Here is a 15,408-nt window from a genome sequence, read left to right as displayed (position 1 = left end):
ATCTCCCCTTTCATTTCCATTAACCAAAGAGCATTTTAACCTTGATGAAACAGTATTCCTTTTTGTTTTTGCCCTGAATTACTGAGCATGCCAGTGTATGACCCTTTTTTTAAAATGCTTTATTTTTGCAGTCCTTTATTGTCCTAACTCAAAATGCTTGTCTTGTTGCAGCATGAAACGTTAGACGGCTACAGGAGGTATTTTAATCAAATTGTAGGGTGAGTGTATGTTTTTCATGCAAAGGAAAAGTTCTACTGGTGCCATGTTCTAATTATTTACATTTTGGAGTGTTTTTTGTTAGTGGTGGGATTCTGCTGGTCTTATTTTCAGGGTAGGGGTTTTGGTACCAGGGATGTTATCCAAACATGTTATTTTTTTCCCTTGTGCCTCTTCTATTTTGTCTAGTCTTTTTTCTTTCACTATCTCTGTTTTCTACTTTCACGCTCACAGTTCACATTCTCGCTCTCTATATCTTGGTCACTGTCCACTCTCCTTTTCCCTCTCCTTCACTTTTTCCTTCCCTTCGTATCTCTATTTATAAATCTCGCAGTTTTGAACAGGGTACTTTAGGTGGGGAATTTGCTCTGCTCACTACAGAGTTTACCTGCAGCTCTGGTGGTCAACAATGCATCCTTGACTCATTCAGACCATGTCTTGGTCTCAATCCTAGCTTTCAGCTGGAATATTGGTAGAGTAGTGTATCTGAATAGGTAGAATTCTGTTAGAATACTATTCCAACAGGCTACCAATGAAGCCTGCTAATAAGCAAATTTTAGTGGAAATATTGGGCATGAATGTGTTCTTTTCTTCCGCCTCTCTTCTTTCTCCCTTCTCTTCATTTCCCCATCTCACTTCAATTTCTTCCACCTTTTCCTTTTCCTGCTCATTATCTCCTCTTTCCTCTCCTCATGTCATCTCTCCCCAAACTCTCTTCTTTCCTTCTCTCCCTTTTCATCCTCCTATCCCTTTCATCCACCTCCTCTCCCCATTTAACCTCTTTCTCTCCCGTTTCACCCTCTCTTTCTCTCCCGTTTCACAGTCTTCCACCTCCTTTACCCTCCCTCTCATCTCTCCTCTGCAGCTCCCCTCTCTTTCACCCTTTCTTTCCCTTCACTGCCTTTTTCCTCCCCCACGTCTTCCCCCTTCTCCCCCTCCTCAAGCATTGATATTTCTATGCTCTGTTCAGTGCAAATATAAAAGTTAATTAAAGCAAAACCAAATAAACCATTGTGCTCCTGACCTTGAACAGCTGTAGCTTCAGGTAAATATGAATGTGAATGAATGAATGACAATCCAGGAATGAAAATGTTTAGACTTTACACTGTGACAGATCCAGCCTTAAGTATAACTGTGATCTCTGTTGCAATCAAGGCTTGCCTTTCCTATGCATGTGTGTGCTTTATTCACCAATGTTGTGACTGATTCTGACTTGTTCCAATTCTGCCTTCAGATTTTTTGTAGTTGAAGATCACATATTACACACCACCCAGGGCCTGGTGAACAGAGTGTACATTGATCAACTGTGGGATTTGGCGGTGTCCAAAACCATGTCAGCACTCAGGACTCATTCAGTAAGTGAGATTGTGAAATCTGCTGCCCCCACCTCTCACCAACTGTCTCCTTCATTTCCTCACCATCACCATTCCAAAGCACTGCTGAAATTCTAAGATATCACTGAACAGGGAAACAGAATATAGTTTGGTGCTGATTCTAATTTGTTTAAATGTAATTTTGCTTCAGCTCTGTTCCATTTATTAGATTTGTGAAATTGAATAATACCCCATTTTCCCACATCTTCAGTAATCCTGTGAATAAAAGTGAACCCTTTACTTTCTCTCACTAACATTGTAACTCTCTCCTGGCTTAATCAGCTTTTAAGCCAAGACACTCCGGAACCAGACGCCACTAAAGAACTCCAAGTTGCTACCTCTCTCCCACTTTCAAAAGTCCTCTCACTCTATTTCTTTTCCTGTGTCTCAACTGCTCTCTCCTTTCCTAGTCCTGCTGCAAAGTACCTTAAGTCTTTTAGATAAGTGTAAATTATTATTCAGATGTTGACGTAGATTCAGACAGCAAAATATATCCTGTTTATTTCAGGTCTTACTTTGTCTAGCACGGAAGGACGCCATTAGACTCATTATGTCATTGTGATCACCTTAAAAGTACTATTCAATTAGTATTGATTGTAATTCTCTATGAAACAATATATAACCAAGTAGTGCCACATTCCTACTACTCCTGATTCATAATTTCTACACTGACACTTCTGGAAGACAAAAGTGCTGTTCGAGATGCCATCTTTCAGATGAAACAGTGAAATGATAATAGGTGACTCATAAAGTTAGATATGTTGTATAGCATTTTGAAGTTGTCTGGCTACAAATATTTCTTTTTCTTTTCTCACGTTAAGTCATACTGCTCCGACCCAAACTTGGTCCTGGATTTGAAGAACCTTCTAGTACTCTTTGCGGACACTCTGCAGGTAGACGTTCCACAGTTGGAATTTAAAACAGTTTTGTATGTATGCTAATGATTAGTAGGTAAGAAGCTTGTGTGGATATGCAAGAATGTTTATAGGTCAGAAATGAAAATATAATACACATTTCAGAAAGCAATATGATTCCATGCCTCATATACTATTTCAGTAATCATGTACTCCAACCCTAAAATTTAATCTTTTTCCACTGTACATACATGCTGTGGTCTGTTCACCCATTTAAAGCTCCAAATCCAGTCCATGTTCTCATCTTCGCTATTCAGTTATGCTGACCACTGAAGACATCTGCACACTCCCTCCAAGTTCAGTGGCAGATATAGCAATACATTTCACAGGGGGGTTTAATCAGCATTTCATGAAAATGACTATTTTTCATTGATAAAACATAAGAAATGGGAGAGCTGCAGGCCACATACAACTCCTTGAGCCTGTTGAGCCATTTAATGAGTTTATTAGCTGATCTTCTACTTCACTTTCACATCGTGATCCATCTCCAAATTGCCTGGTTTCAGTGATATTCAAAGGTTTTTGATCTTATTCTTGAACGCAGCAGTAACTCACTTAACTTTGCTCTCTTCAAAGTTTTTTTATTGTTAGGAAGTCACCAGTGCAATAGGATCCCTATGTTGCACAAATAGGTCATTTGGCCCAAAGTATCTGCACTGACCTTCTGAAGAATATTCCACCCAGACCCAGCTCCCCCACTCTATCCCATAACCTCACCTGGCTAATCTACCTTACCTGCTCATCTTTGAATTTTGGGAGGAAACCAGTGAACCAGGTGGAAATCCACACAGACACAGTGATAATATGCAAACTCCACACAGACTGTCGCCCAAGGCTGGAATTGAACCCATGTCACTGGTGCTGTGAGGTGGAAGTGCTAACTGATTTTTCTTCCTATGGTACTGTTAGGACGGAGCTACCGTCCCTGTGTTCGTTTGAAGGAGAGAAACACTGGATCTGATTCAAAATATAAGCTGTTTACTGAGAGAGAGACGTACACAAAAATACAGTGAGATGTTTACAGCTCACTGGAGAAAGCGCCTTCTGATCTATTGTTCTCTTTGTCTAGCTTTTAGCCCCTCGCATCCCAGTGCTACATCCTTATTTGGTAGGAAGCGGTATACTCTTATGGGATTGGTCCCAAAACTGATAACATTCGGTTACCTCAGTATGAGCTACGTGCAATCTAACACGGTTTCAATGTCCTGTTATCTGTTCACCCTCCCTGGGGCCTCATTATGCCATCAGCTTTTCAGTCTGTTCTTAGTGTAACATAATGGCTTACTGTTGTCTAGTGAAGCTAACAATTTCCAGACTTGCTAATACTACCTTACGTGAGCACTACCTAACAATAAAGTTTCTGAACACTGCCTAACCTTAATAATGGATCCCAACAGGTACTAATAACCCCTTGAATGACCAGACCAATATGCTGATTGCCACTCTGCTCCCTTCCTTGTGCCTGACCTGTTTCTTCCCAGCTCGTTGCCTTGCTCCTGACCTGATTTTGCCCCTCTCACTACCTTGCTCTAAATGTCCAAAATGTTCAGGTAAAAGACCAGGATGAGACTGGCTAGGGCCCGGGGAGAATCTTGTTGGTTAACCTAGCTCTAGTTTGTTTATTAATTCTTATTGGTAAATCTGATTTGCTGAAAGTGCTTTCCCTCAAAGTGGAATTACATTTATAAAGAATGGAACTAGAATACGAAGTGAGGAATTAATGTATATTCACTGTCTGTTTACAGTAAAACTACCCAATCAGGCAAGAAATTTATTCTAATTTCTGCCTTAAGGGGAATTTATCCTGAAGTTGTGACTGTCTCAAATCTCCAGCCAGAGAGAAACAACCTCTCAGCACCCACCCTGTGAAGCACTCTAAAACCTGCAGATATTTCAGTGAAATCACCAATCATTCTTCTAAACTGCATACAGTATTGAACCATTTTACTGAATTCCTCCAAAAAAGCCCAACAATCCCAGATATTTGGTTCCCTTTGAAAAACTGGATGTAGACATTTTACAAGAATACTGTTTCTTGCTATTCACAGAAAGCCACATAGTACAGGGAAATGCAATCTCAAAACATCACTATGAACCACAGCACTTATGTAACTAAACAGAATTTGGTGTAATGCTAAAATTTACTTACAACAAAGCATGTTAGATTTATGCTGAAAAATGTGTTGCTGGAAAAGCGCAGCAGGTCAAGCAGCATCTAAGGAGCAGGAGAATTGACATTTCGGGCATGAGCCCTTCTTCACAGCTCTGATCTCCAGCATCTGCAGTCCTCACTTTCTCCATGTTAAGATATATGCCTACTTAATTGCTCATTTTTAAGCAATTGAAATATTAGCCTAATAAAACAATGTGCTGCAAATTTCCAATTAAAATCACAAAAATTTTGATCTGTCATATCTTTCTAAAACTTCATAGTTTTGAGGGGCTCTTGCTCCCAGATTTTCCGCTCCTATCTGGGGTGCAGACACCCACAGCAGTGGAAGTAGATGATGGCAGTAACATAGTGGTACAATGAACCTGGGTGATAGTAGTGAGGAGTTGGGAGGAGGAAGATTGGGTTGGATGATCTCGTAAGATCAAGGGAGCAAAGTTCATAGAACATAGAACATAGAAAAATACAGCGCAGTACAGGCCCTTCGGCCCTCGATGTTGCGCCGACCAAAGTCTACCTAACCTACACTAGCCCAATAACCTCCATATGCTTATCCAATGCCCGCTTAAATGACCATAAAGAGGGAGATTTCACCACTGCTACTGGCAGGGCATTCCATGAACTCACAACCCGCTGAGTAAAGAATCTACCCCTAAAATCTGTCCTATACCTACCACCCCTTAATTTAAAGCTGTGTCCCCTAGTAACAGCTGACTCCATTAGCGGAAAAAGGTTCTCACTGTCAACCCTATCTAAACCCCTAATCATCTTGTACACCTCTATCAAATCTCCCCTAAACCTTCTTTTCTCCAATGAGAACAGCCCCAAGTGCCTCAGCCTTTCCTCATACGATCTTCCTACCATGCCAGGCAACATCCTGGTAAACCTCCTCTGCACCCGTTCCAGTGCCTCCACATCTTTCCTATAGGATGGCGACCAAAACTGCACACAATACTCCAGATGAGGCCGCACCAGAGTCTTATACAACTGCAACATGACCTCAGGACTCCGGAACTCAATTCCTCTACCAATAAAAGCCAGTACACCATATGCCTTCTTCACAGCACTATTTACCTGGGTGGCAACTTTCAGAGATCTTTGTACATGGACACCAAGATCCCTCTGCTCATCCACACTAGCAAGTAGCCTACCATTAGCCCAGTAATCCATCTTCTTGTTACTCCTACCAAAGTGAATGACTTCACACTTAGCTACATTGAACTCCATTTGCCACCTTTCTGCCCAACTCTGCAACTTATCTATATCCCGCTGTAACCTGCCACATCCTTCTTCTCTGTCCACAACTCCACCGACTTTCGTGTCATCCGCAAACTTGCTCACCCAGCTTTCAAGGCCCTCCTCTAGATCATTTATAAAGATGACAAACAGCAATGGTCCCAAAACAGATCCTTGTGGAACACCGCTAGTAACTGCACTCCAAGATGAACCTATTCCATCAACTACTACCCTCTGTCTCCTTCCAGCCAGCCAATTCCTAATCCAAACCTCTAATGCACCCTCAATGCCATACCTCCGTAGTTTTTGCATTAGCCTACCATGGGGTACCTTATCGAACGCCTTGCTAAAATCCATATACACCACATCTACTGCTTTACCCTCGTCCACCTCCTTAGTCACCTTCTCAAAGAATTCAATAAGGTTTGTGAGGCACGACCTGCCCTTCACAAAACCATGCTGACTATCCTTGATCACATTATTCCTATCCAGATGTTCATAAATCCTATCCCTTACAATTCTCTCTAAGACCTTGCCCACAACAGAAGTGAGACTCACTGGCCTATAGTTACTCGGGCTATCCCTACTCCCCTTCTTGAACAAGGGGACCACATTCGCTATCCTCCAGTCTTCTGGCACTATTCCCGTAGACAATGACGACATAAAAATCAAGGCCAATGGCTCTGCTATCTCCTCCCTAGCTTCCCAGAGGATCCTAGGATAAATGCCATCAGGCCCAGGAGACTTATCTATTTTCATCCTTTCCAGTATTCCCCAGACCTCTTCCCTACATACCTCAAGGCCATCCATTCTAATCACTTGTGACTCAATATTCACATCAGCAATAGTGTCCTGTTCCTGAGTGAATACTGACGAAAAGTATTGAGTTAGTGTCTCTCCAATCTCCTCCGCCTCCACGCACAACTTCCCACTATTTTCCTTGACTGGACCAATACCTACCCTAGTCATCCTTTTATTCCTGACATACCTATAGAAAGCCTTTGGGTTTTCCCTAATCCTACCAACTAAAGACTTTTCATGTCCCCTTCTCGCTGCTCTTAGCTCTCTCTTAGTTCACTGGACACTAACTGTAGTTCTTGAAATAAAAGGTTACAATAAAGAGATTTTCTGACTTTCTATCAATGAACTTTTTTCTACAGATTGGCAAGTTAATGTTTGAGATGCTGCCAGTGCCAGGGAATTGGTATTGTTCCTTCAGTCAAGAAGACTTTAGCTGCATTTCTTTATTTCATATCCTGTTAACCTGAGCACTTTACTGGGCAGTCAGTGGGACATTTCCTGTTTGCTCAGGGATGGTCCTACCAAACTCTATGCTAACGTGTGCTCAGCCTCAAGCCTGAGTAATTATTCAGCCCAGTTAAGATTCTTAAAACCTGTTTGCCCTGGCTCTTTGCTTTGCAGAGTGCTGCTGTTTGAAACACTTGCATTACTTTTACAGGGTTATGGATTTCCAGTAAATCAGTACTTCGACATGCTGCTCGAGATCAGAGATCAGTACAGTGAAATTTTGCTGAAGAAATGGTCGGGGGTCTTCAGGTGAGAAGGAATATTTTTCTATGTGTTTTAGAAAAAAATCACTGGTTTATACTTACATGCTTCAGTCCAATTGCTTCCAAAATATATTAGCTTTTTTCATATATATTTATCCATGACATAAGTGTCTCTGGCTCGGACAGCACTTATGTCCATACTTATCCTTGAGAAGGAGCTGGCCATTGTTTGGTGTTTTAGGAAGTTTCATTCCAATTGTCTTTGCAGCAGAGGTTAATAATTTGATTCAGACACAATGATCTTGTCAGAAATGAAGAAATTATCACTCTGAGCCAATCGGTTGTGGTTATGGTAGGTTATTAAGGTCAGTAATTATTGAGGTAAGTAGGCTTCATCTTGAATGTAACATGAATTGAGAATTTTTGATATGACTGGCGCAAAGAGAGCTTTATTATGAAGTTGCCTGGAAGCAAATCTAGAGGGAACAGGTTTTCAGTGGATGTGTGAAAACAGGGAAAGCTGTTCATACTAGTTGATGTGCTAAAGAAAGATAAATTGTTGCATGTGGAGGGATCTGAAGACAGGCAAGGAACTCTGATTGAAGAAAAATAAAGCTGTTATAGTTTGCCAGAATGGCTCAGTTCTCTTAACAGCTGAAGTGAGAAGGTGAATGGTTTTGATTTAGTTCCAGTACATTGAAAACCAGAGTTAAGTAGAGATGGACAGCACAGAAAATTTAATAAGGGGCTGACGGAGAAAATTCTGGGTGCCCAGAAAACTAATGGTTAAACTATGGTCCAATTTCTCTGTCTCAGTAAGTGAGAGGAAACCTGGGTAGCCGCAAACGCTGATACGTCCTTTTACTGATGAATGTAAGTAACTATTAACCAGATTGCCCAGGGTCAGAATACTTCAGGTTTTACGTCATGCATATGCCTAAAAGGGTATTTTGTCTGTACAATGTGGATTCCGCAAAACGACAAAGTGAGGACCTAACTCCAAATACTTGGAATTTTTGCCATTGCTGCACTTAAGCTGCACGATTTGTGCTGAACAACCCATAAAATCAGTAAAGCTTTTAGAGCATTCTTGCGTGACACAGCAGAGGCTGTCCTTAAGCCTGTAAAGCAACTAGAAGCAACTTTGCATCACTCAGGCCATGGGTCAGATTGAAGAAAGGATATCTTAACTTCGCTCTGAAAGCAACTCATTAACTCAGGCCCTCTTCAGTAATACGCTTGGCTGCTTCAAGCTGATTCCCTTTTTTTAAAGGAAGAAGTTATTTGTAATTGTGCGGAAGTGGCATGCTGTACATAGAGCTAAGTGATCCCACTCCTGACAGAAAACATCAAACTCTGCAGTCTTGACACACCCAGTTGTGAACGGTAGTGAACAGTCAATAAATTAATCAATAGAAGGGGTTTCACAAATATCACCATCTTCAAGTCATGGGGAACCCAACACATTAGTATAAGGTTCAAGGCTGAAGAATTTATAACCACCTTTGGCCAGCAGTGTTAAGTGAATGATGCATCATGGTGCCTATTGAAGGCCCTACCATATCAGATACCAATTTGATTCATTCCAAGTGATATTAAAAAACAGCTCTGACAATCCAGCTACAGCACTGGGAACTTGTGCACCAATAATAGGCAAGTCCTGAGTCAAATTTGTTCGTTTACAGCTCCAACACTGACACCTGCCCTGCAATGTGGATAACTACCCAGATATATCCTGTTCTCAAGAAAGAGGACAACCAAACCTGGCTAATGAATGACATATCAATCAGTCGACTCTCAATCATCAGCAAAACAATGGAAAGTGTTATTGACAATGCTATCAAGTGGCACGTATACAGTAATAACCTGTTAATCAGTGTTCAGTCCTGGTTCCTCCATGGCAGCTTGGCTTCAGATCTCATTAAGACCTTGATTGAAAGATGGACAAGTGAGAGTGGCTTCCCTTGACATCAAGGCAGCAAGGGAAGCCACTCACACTTGTCCATAGTCGTAAAATTGAACTACTCGGTATTGGTGATTAATTCTTCAATGGTTGGAGTCATACCTAACCCAAAGGAAAATGGTGTGCTTCCACAGGAAGAGTAGAGCAGTTCAACATTATTTAAATAAAGAAAGACTGCAGAAAGCTGCAGCACCGAGGGACTGTCCGGTTGTGTAGGTTGTGCCTGTACTCATTGCGATTTTAAAGAATGAAATGTGCAAAATTTTTGGTGAACTTGACAGGATAGATTTCCCTACAGTGTGGAAACAGACCCTTTGGCCCAACCAGTCCACACTGACCCTCCGAAGAGTAACCCACCCAGACCCGTTTCTCTCTGACTAACGCACCTAACACTATGGGCAATTTAGCCTGGCCAATTCACCTGACCTGCACATCTTTGGATTGTGGGAGGAAACCGGAGCACCCGGAGGAAACTCACACAGACACAGGGAGAATGTGCAAACTCCATACAGACAGTCACCTGAGGCTGGAAACGAACCTGGGACCCTGGTGTTGTGAGACAGCAGTGCTAACCACTGAGCTGCCCACTAGATACAGAAAGATTGTTTCCCATTATGGGATAGTGAAAAACAGGGGCATAATCTCAGAAGGTTGTGAATGCTGTGGAATATTTTAGCTCAAGGCTGGGTTAACAAGTGCATTCAAGGCTCAGATAGACAAATTTTTAATCATTAAGAGAAAGGTACGAAAGTGGATTATCAGATCAGCCACAATCTCATTGAATGGTGGAACAGTCTCAATGTACTGAATGTCCTACTTAGGCTTTGTTAAAAATCATACAACTCCAGATTATAGCCCAACAGGTTTAATTGGAAGCACACTAGCTTTTGGAGCGACGCTCCTTCATCAGGTGATTGCCTGAGCGTCGTTCCGAAAGCTAGTGTGCTTCCAATTAAACCTATTGGACTATAACCTGATGTTGTGTGATTTTTAACTTTGTCCAGCCCAGTCCAACACCGGCATCTCCAAATCATGACTACTTATGCTTCTGTGTCTTATGATCTTATAATGCTGGTTATTGAAGGTCAACTATCTCAGCCCGAGCATGTAACAGCAGTAGTTCTTCAGGGTGCTGTCCTCGGCCTAACTATCTTAAAGTTGCTTCATCAATAAGTTTAGAAATGAGGACATTTGCTGATGAGCGAATGACGTTCAGCACTGTTCGCAACTCTTCAGATACCGAAGTAGTCCATGCCGGAAAGCAACAAGACATGGGCAATATTCAGTTTTGGGCTGACAAGTGACAAATAATATTTAGGCCTCACAAATGCTCGGCAATGATCATCTCCCTTGACATCATCATCCTTGATCATCATCACACCTTGACATTCAATGGCATTACCATTACTGAATCCTGGGATTCGTTCTAGGAGTTACTGTTGACCTAAAACTGAACTTAGTTAGCCATATAAACACGGTGGCTACAAGAAGAGATCAAAGGCTAGCAATACTGCAGCAAATAACTCAACTCCTGACTTCCCAAAACCAGTCTACTATCTACAAGACACATGACAAGAGTGTGATGGAAAACTCGCTACTTGTCTTGATGAGTGCAGCTCCAACACTCAAGGCACCATCCAGGACAAAGCAGCCTACTTGACTTGCACATCTACAATCATTCACTCCCTCCATCACTGATGCTCAGTAACAGCAATGTGTACCACCTGCAAGATGCCCTGCAGAAATTCTCCAAGTCTCCTTCGACGGCGCCTACAAGGACAAGAGCAGCAGGTACTTGGGAACATCAGCACCTTCAAGTTCCCCTGGAAGCTACTTATCATCCAAACTTGGTAACATATTACCATTCATACAGTCTCTGGAACATCCTCCCTAACACTATTATGAGTCTATCTAAAGAAACTGCTAAAAATCCTGAAAGAGGTAGCGACAGGAATAAATGGATGTATCGTTTGTACTTTTCAAAAAAAAACCCTGGGATTCTGGCGAAATGCAGGAGGATTGGAATTCTAACAATGAGACACCCCTAACATCTATTGTCGGTAAAATGTTGGCATCAATTATTAAAGAAGTAATAACACAATTGGAAAGTCATAATCTGAATAAACAGAGTCAAAAGGGAAATCATGTCTGACTAATTTATTCGAGTTTTTTGAGGAAATCTCAATGAGAATGGATAAAAGGGAACCAGGTGATGTGTTGTTTTGGACTTCTAGAAAGTGTCCGATGAGGTACCTCACAAAAGATTAAATCATAAAGTAAAATCCTGAGGTGTTGGAGGTACAGTCATTTCTCCGTATCCACAAAAATTCAGTTTCTGAGAACCCCAGTGAGTGATAAAATTCATGGGTGCGGAGCTCATTTAAAAATTGTGGATCCACAGTTTTCACATGTAAATGTTGATTTTTGATGATACTTATTTTTTTGGCGTGGATAGGTGAATTCACAATTTGTGATTCCACCGGTACCAAGGATTCACTGTCGTATATTGGCATTGTTAGAGAATTGGTTAGTAGGAAAGCACAAGTGGGGAGAAGAGATTATTTTTCATGTTGGCAACCTGTTCCCAGTGGGGTTTCACAGGCTGGGCCTGCAACCATTTACGATATCTGTTAATGACTTGAAGAAAGGAGGCTAACATACTGTAGCCACATTTGGAGATGAGACAAAAGTAGGTGTAAAGGCAAGTTGTGAGAGGGATATAAACAGTTTACAGATAAGTTAAGTCAGTGGGCACTGAAATATCTCCATAGAAGCTGGTATCCCGTCACTAAATCCAGTGAAAAGGCTAGTTGTGCCTGTTTGAAGTCCATTTGGGCTTCAGTTAGTAGATGCTTTTGCATGGTTTTGTCATTGACCCCACATGCCAAATGGTTTCTCAGCATCTTATTAAGGGCTAAGCTAAAGTCACATGCCATGCCAATTGTCTTAACCTGGTCAAAAATCCTGATATGAATTCCCCGGTTCTCAAATTGCTGAGTAAACCCAATAGTGTCTCAGAATTAGGGGAGGCTTGGGGTTGTAATATTTCTTAACTAAATCTGTCAACTCATGAAAGGCTTCGGTATTTGGTGCCTCGAGGAAAGTTAGGATCCCAATAACCAAAAAAACGTCAAGTCCGCAAGCTGTCAGGAGAATTACTTTTCATCTGCCCCAATGCCATTTGCCTAGAAAAAAAATACATCCTTTCCACATGCTGAACCCAGTCTTCGATGGCAGGATCAAATGAGTCGAGCTTCTCAAATAGTGGCATGACATCAGAAATGCTTACCCCAATTCAAGAATGACTGGTCTGAATGAATTTTTTCAGAGGCCATGCTTTTCTCTTGTTGCCACTGAAATAATTCCACAGAGGCCAGTATCCAGTCATCAAGTCACCCTTCATTTACATCCAGAGAGTCCTTGACACTGATTTAGATTCCTCAGAGCCAGCTCTCAGAGTGAACAGAGCCTCTGACACTCCTGTTTATATCTGTCAGCCAGGGCTCCCTGATCGCACCAGATTATCGGCTCCAATCAGGAAACTCACTTCTAAAGCTATCCATAGACATACTTGATTCAAGTATGATGTCTGATAAATAATAGTTTGTCTGGTCCCAAGAGCCATTATTATCCCTGCACTGGTGGTCAGACTCAGCATTGAATATGCACCTCTAGTAAACAAACATGTTCACACATGATAGAGGAGAGGCTGTGAGGACTGGGTTCATAGAAAGCACAGCCAAAGGCAGCTGTAGGGATAGTTCAGGGTGAGGTCTTCTTAACCTGTAGCTGTTACAGTAATTAAAGGTTTATTGGATTTTTCTCATTGCCTTTTATTGTTTTCTTATTTTATTGTTTTATTTTCCTGGAACAGAATTTTGGCCCAAAATAGCATATAATTCACACTGTTTACTTATAGAGTCTGGCGCATCAGTCCTCCCATTCAGTCTCACATCCCTGTGCTAATGCAATCTTTGTACTCCTGTCACTGTATTGCTTCTGAGACTTTCACTGACAATTTACTTGATTCTTCTCCCACCCAAACCTGTAGCCATCGCCCACCCTTTTACCATAGGTTGCACCAAAAACTAAGCTATAATTTAGTTCCTGATCCAACTCTTTCTCTGGCCTGTCAGCACCCCACACTATGACTTATTTGTTTCTATTTTCAAAATCCAGAATCCTTGGTACCTCCCTCAGAGAGTATGAAGTACTTTGCATGACATGTGATCCCTGCAAAATTTTGTTACCTCATTAATTGGTTTTAGAATATGGATGTGCCAGGGTGGGCAAGGTCAGAATCACACGCCACGAGGTTATTGTCCAACCTGTTTATTTGAAATCACAAGCTTTCGAAGTGCTGCCCCTGATGAAGAAACAGTGCTCCAAAAGCTTGTGACTTTAAATAAATCGGTTGTACTATAACCTGGTCTCATGTGTGACTTCTGACCTGGTTTCAGAAGTGTGATGTAAAGCTCCGTGGCTTAGTCATTTTGGGGATAGTAGTCACAAAAGGGTCAACTTAAGTCATTTTTACAATTTGATGAGATATCTGTATTAGTCCAGAACAAGCTTAGAAGGCTGATAACCACCTGACTTCCCAAAGCTGCTTCACTCCTTCCAAGGTACAAGTCAGAAGTCCATAATTTAGACAGAGCTAAAAAAATGCTCCTTTATTGCGTATTGTTCAGGGTTATGTGATCTGTGTGTAGAGGAATTCTGCATTGTAGTCGTTCTTGCACAGAAGGGTTCAGGAGTGTGCTTTCTAGTTCAGTTTACTTCAGATATTGAAGGAGTCCAACCCCAGACCTAGCAAAGCATGGATAATTTTCAGATTTATGCTGTTAAGTGACCTGTAAGATTAATGCCATGAAAGATGCAAGTCATAACTGCCTCAAACAAGTCAGCATCTTCCCTTGACAGACAATGGTCGCTGAATTCTGCACCATCAATATTCTGTGGTTGAGGACCTTGCACTTAACCAGAAACTAGTGCCATAAAGACTTTGGTTGTAAGAGCAGGTCAGATGCTGTAACAGGTTGACTCCCCAGTGCCTGTTGACCATCTACAACGCACATGTCCAGGAGTGTGATAGATTACTCTTCACTTGCCCAGATAAATGCAAATACAAAAACACTTAAGAAACTCTCCATCACCCAGGACAAAGCAAACTCACTCACCGTTCACCATTTTAAACATTTATTCCTGCCGTCACTAATGTGGAATGCCAGCAGAGTTTATGCTATACTCATCAAGGCCTCTTTGACACTACCTTACAAATGGGCAACCTCACCATGTAAAAGGACAAGGAGAGCAGACACATAAGAGCACCACTGCCTGAAAGTTCATCTCCGAGTTGCACTCCTTCATTCTGGCTGCGTCAAAATCCTGGGACTCCCTTTCGAATAGCACTATGGATTGTGGTGGTTCAAGACTGGCAGTTCACCAACAACACCTTCTCCAGGTCAGTTAGGAATGGGCAACATATTCATTTGGCTGGCAATTCCCCACATCCTGTGAATGAACATATAAATTGTAAATGGGATCCTGGGATCTGTAGTTGCTATGAAAAGATTCTTGTGAGGATCTGATTTGTGTAGTTGCATAAGCTAGGTTTTAGAAGAAAAAGGATGATATATATAGTATTATTCAGTGATTAAATGGTTTACGGAGTAGGTAGAGAGAAATTATGGGAAAGAAAAGAATAGGAGATGCAGAGGATAGTGGAAATATAGAACTCTCTCCCTGACAAAGGGGGGATGTTGAGGCAGGATCTTGGTTCAAAATTTCAGAACTGGAATTGGTGGATTCATTTAGAATCTACATTGAGATGTTAAAGCTTACTTCAGCAATGTAGGTAAATGAAGCTTCAGGGACTGAAACATAGAAACATAGAAAATAGGTACAGGAGGAGGCCATTCAGCCCTTCGAGCCTGCTCTGCCATTCATCACAATAATGGCTAATCGTCCAACCCAATCGCCTAATCCTGCTTTCTCCCCATAACCTTTGTCCCATTCGCCCCAA

At 41.6% G+C, this 15,408-nt stretch overlaps 1 protein-coding gene across 1 annotated transcript in view; it reads left to right on the top strand.

Annotated features, from left to right (window-relative positions):
* LOC132823008 (exocyst complex component 6B) overlaps positions 1–15,408 on the top strand; it is a 649,049-nt gene that overhangs the window by 352,946 nt on the left and 280,695 nt on the right. The window contains exons 10-13 of the mRNA XM_060836576.1: positions 172–218; positions 1,451–1,571; positions 2,411–2,482; positions 7,369–7,466. Coding sequence (XP_060692559.1) covers positions 172–218; positions 1,451–1,571; positions 2,411–2,482; positions 7,369–7,466 — 338 coding nt within the window. The remainder of the gene's footprint in view (positions 1–171; positions 219–1,450; positions 1,572–2,410; positions 2,483–7,368; positions 7,467–15,408) is intronic.

Source organism: Hemiscyllium ocellatum, chromosome 1 (genome assembly GCF_020745735.1).
Source record: "Hemiscyllium ocellatum isolate sHemOce1 chromosome 1, sHemOce1.pat.X.cur, whole genome shotgun sequence".
Classification (NCBI taxonomy): Eukaryota; Metazoa; Chordata; class Chondrichthyes; order Orectolobiformes; family Hemiscylliidae; genus Hemiscyllium; species Hemiscyllium ocellatum.
The sequence above is the reverse complement of the archived record's forward strand: the minus strand, read 5'-3'. Positions and strand labels throughout refer to the sequence as shown.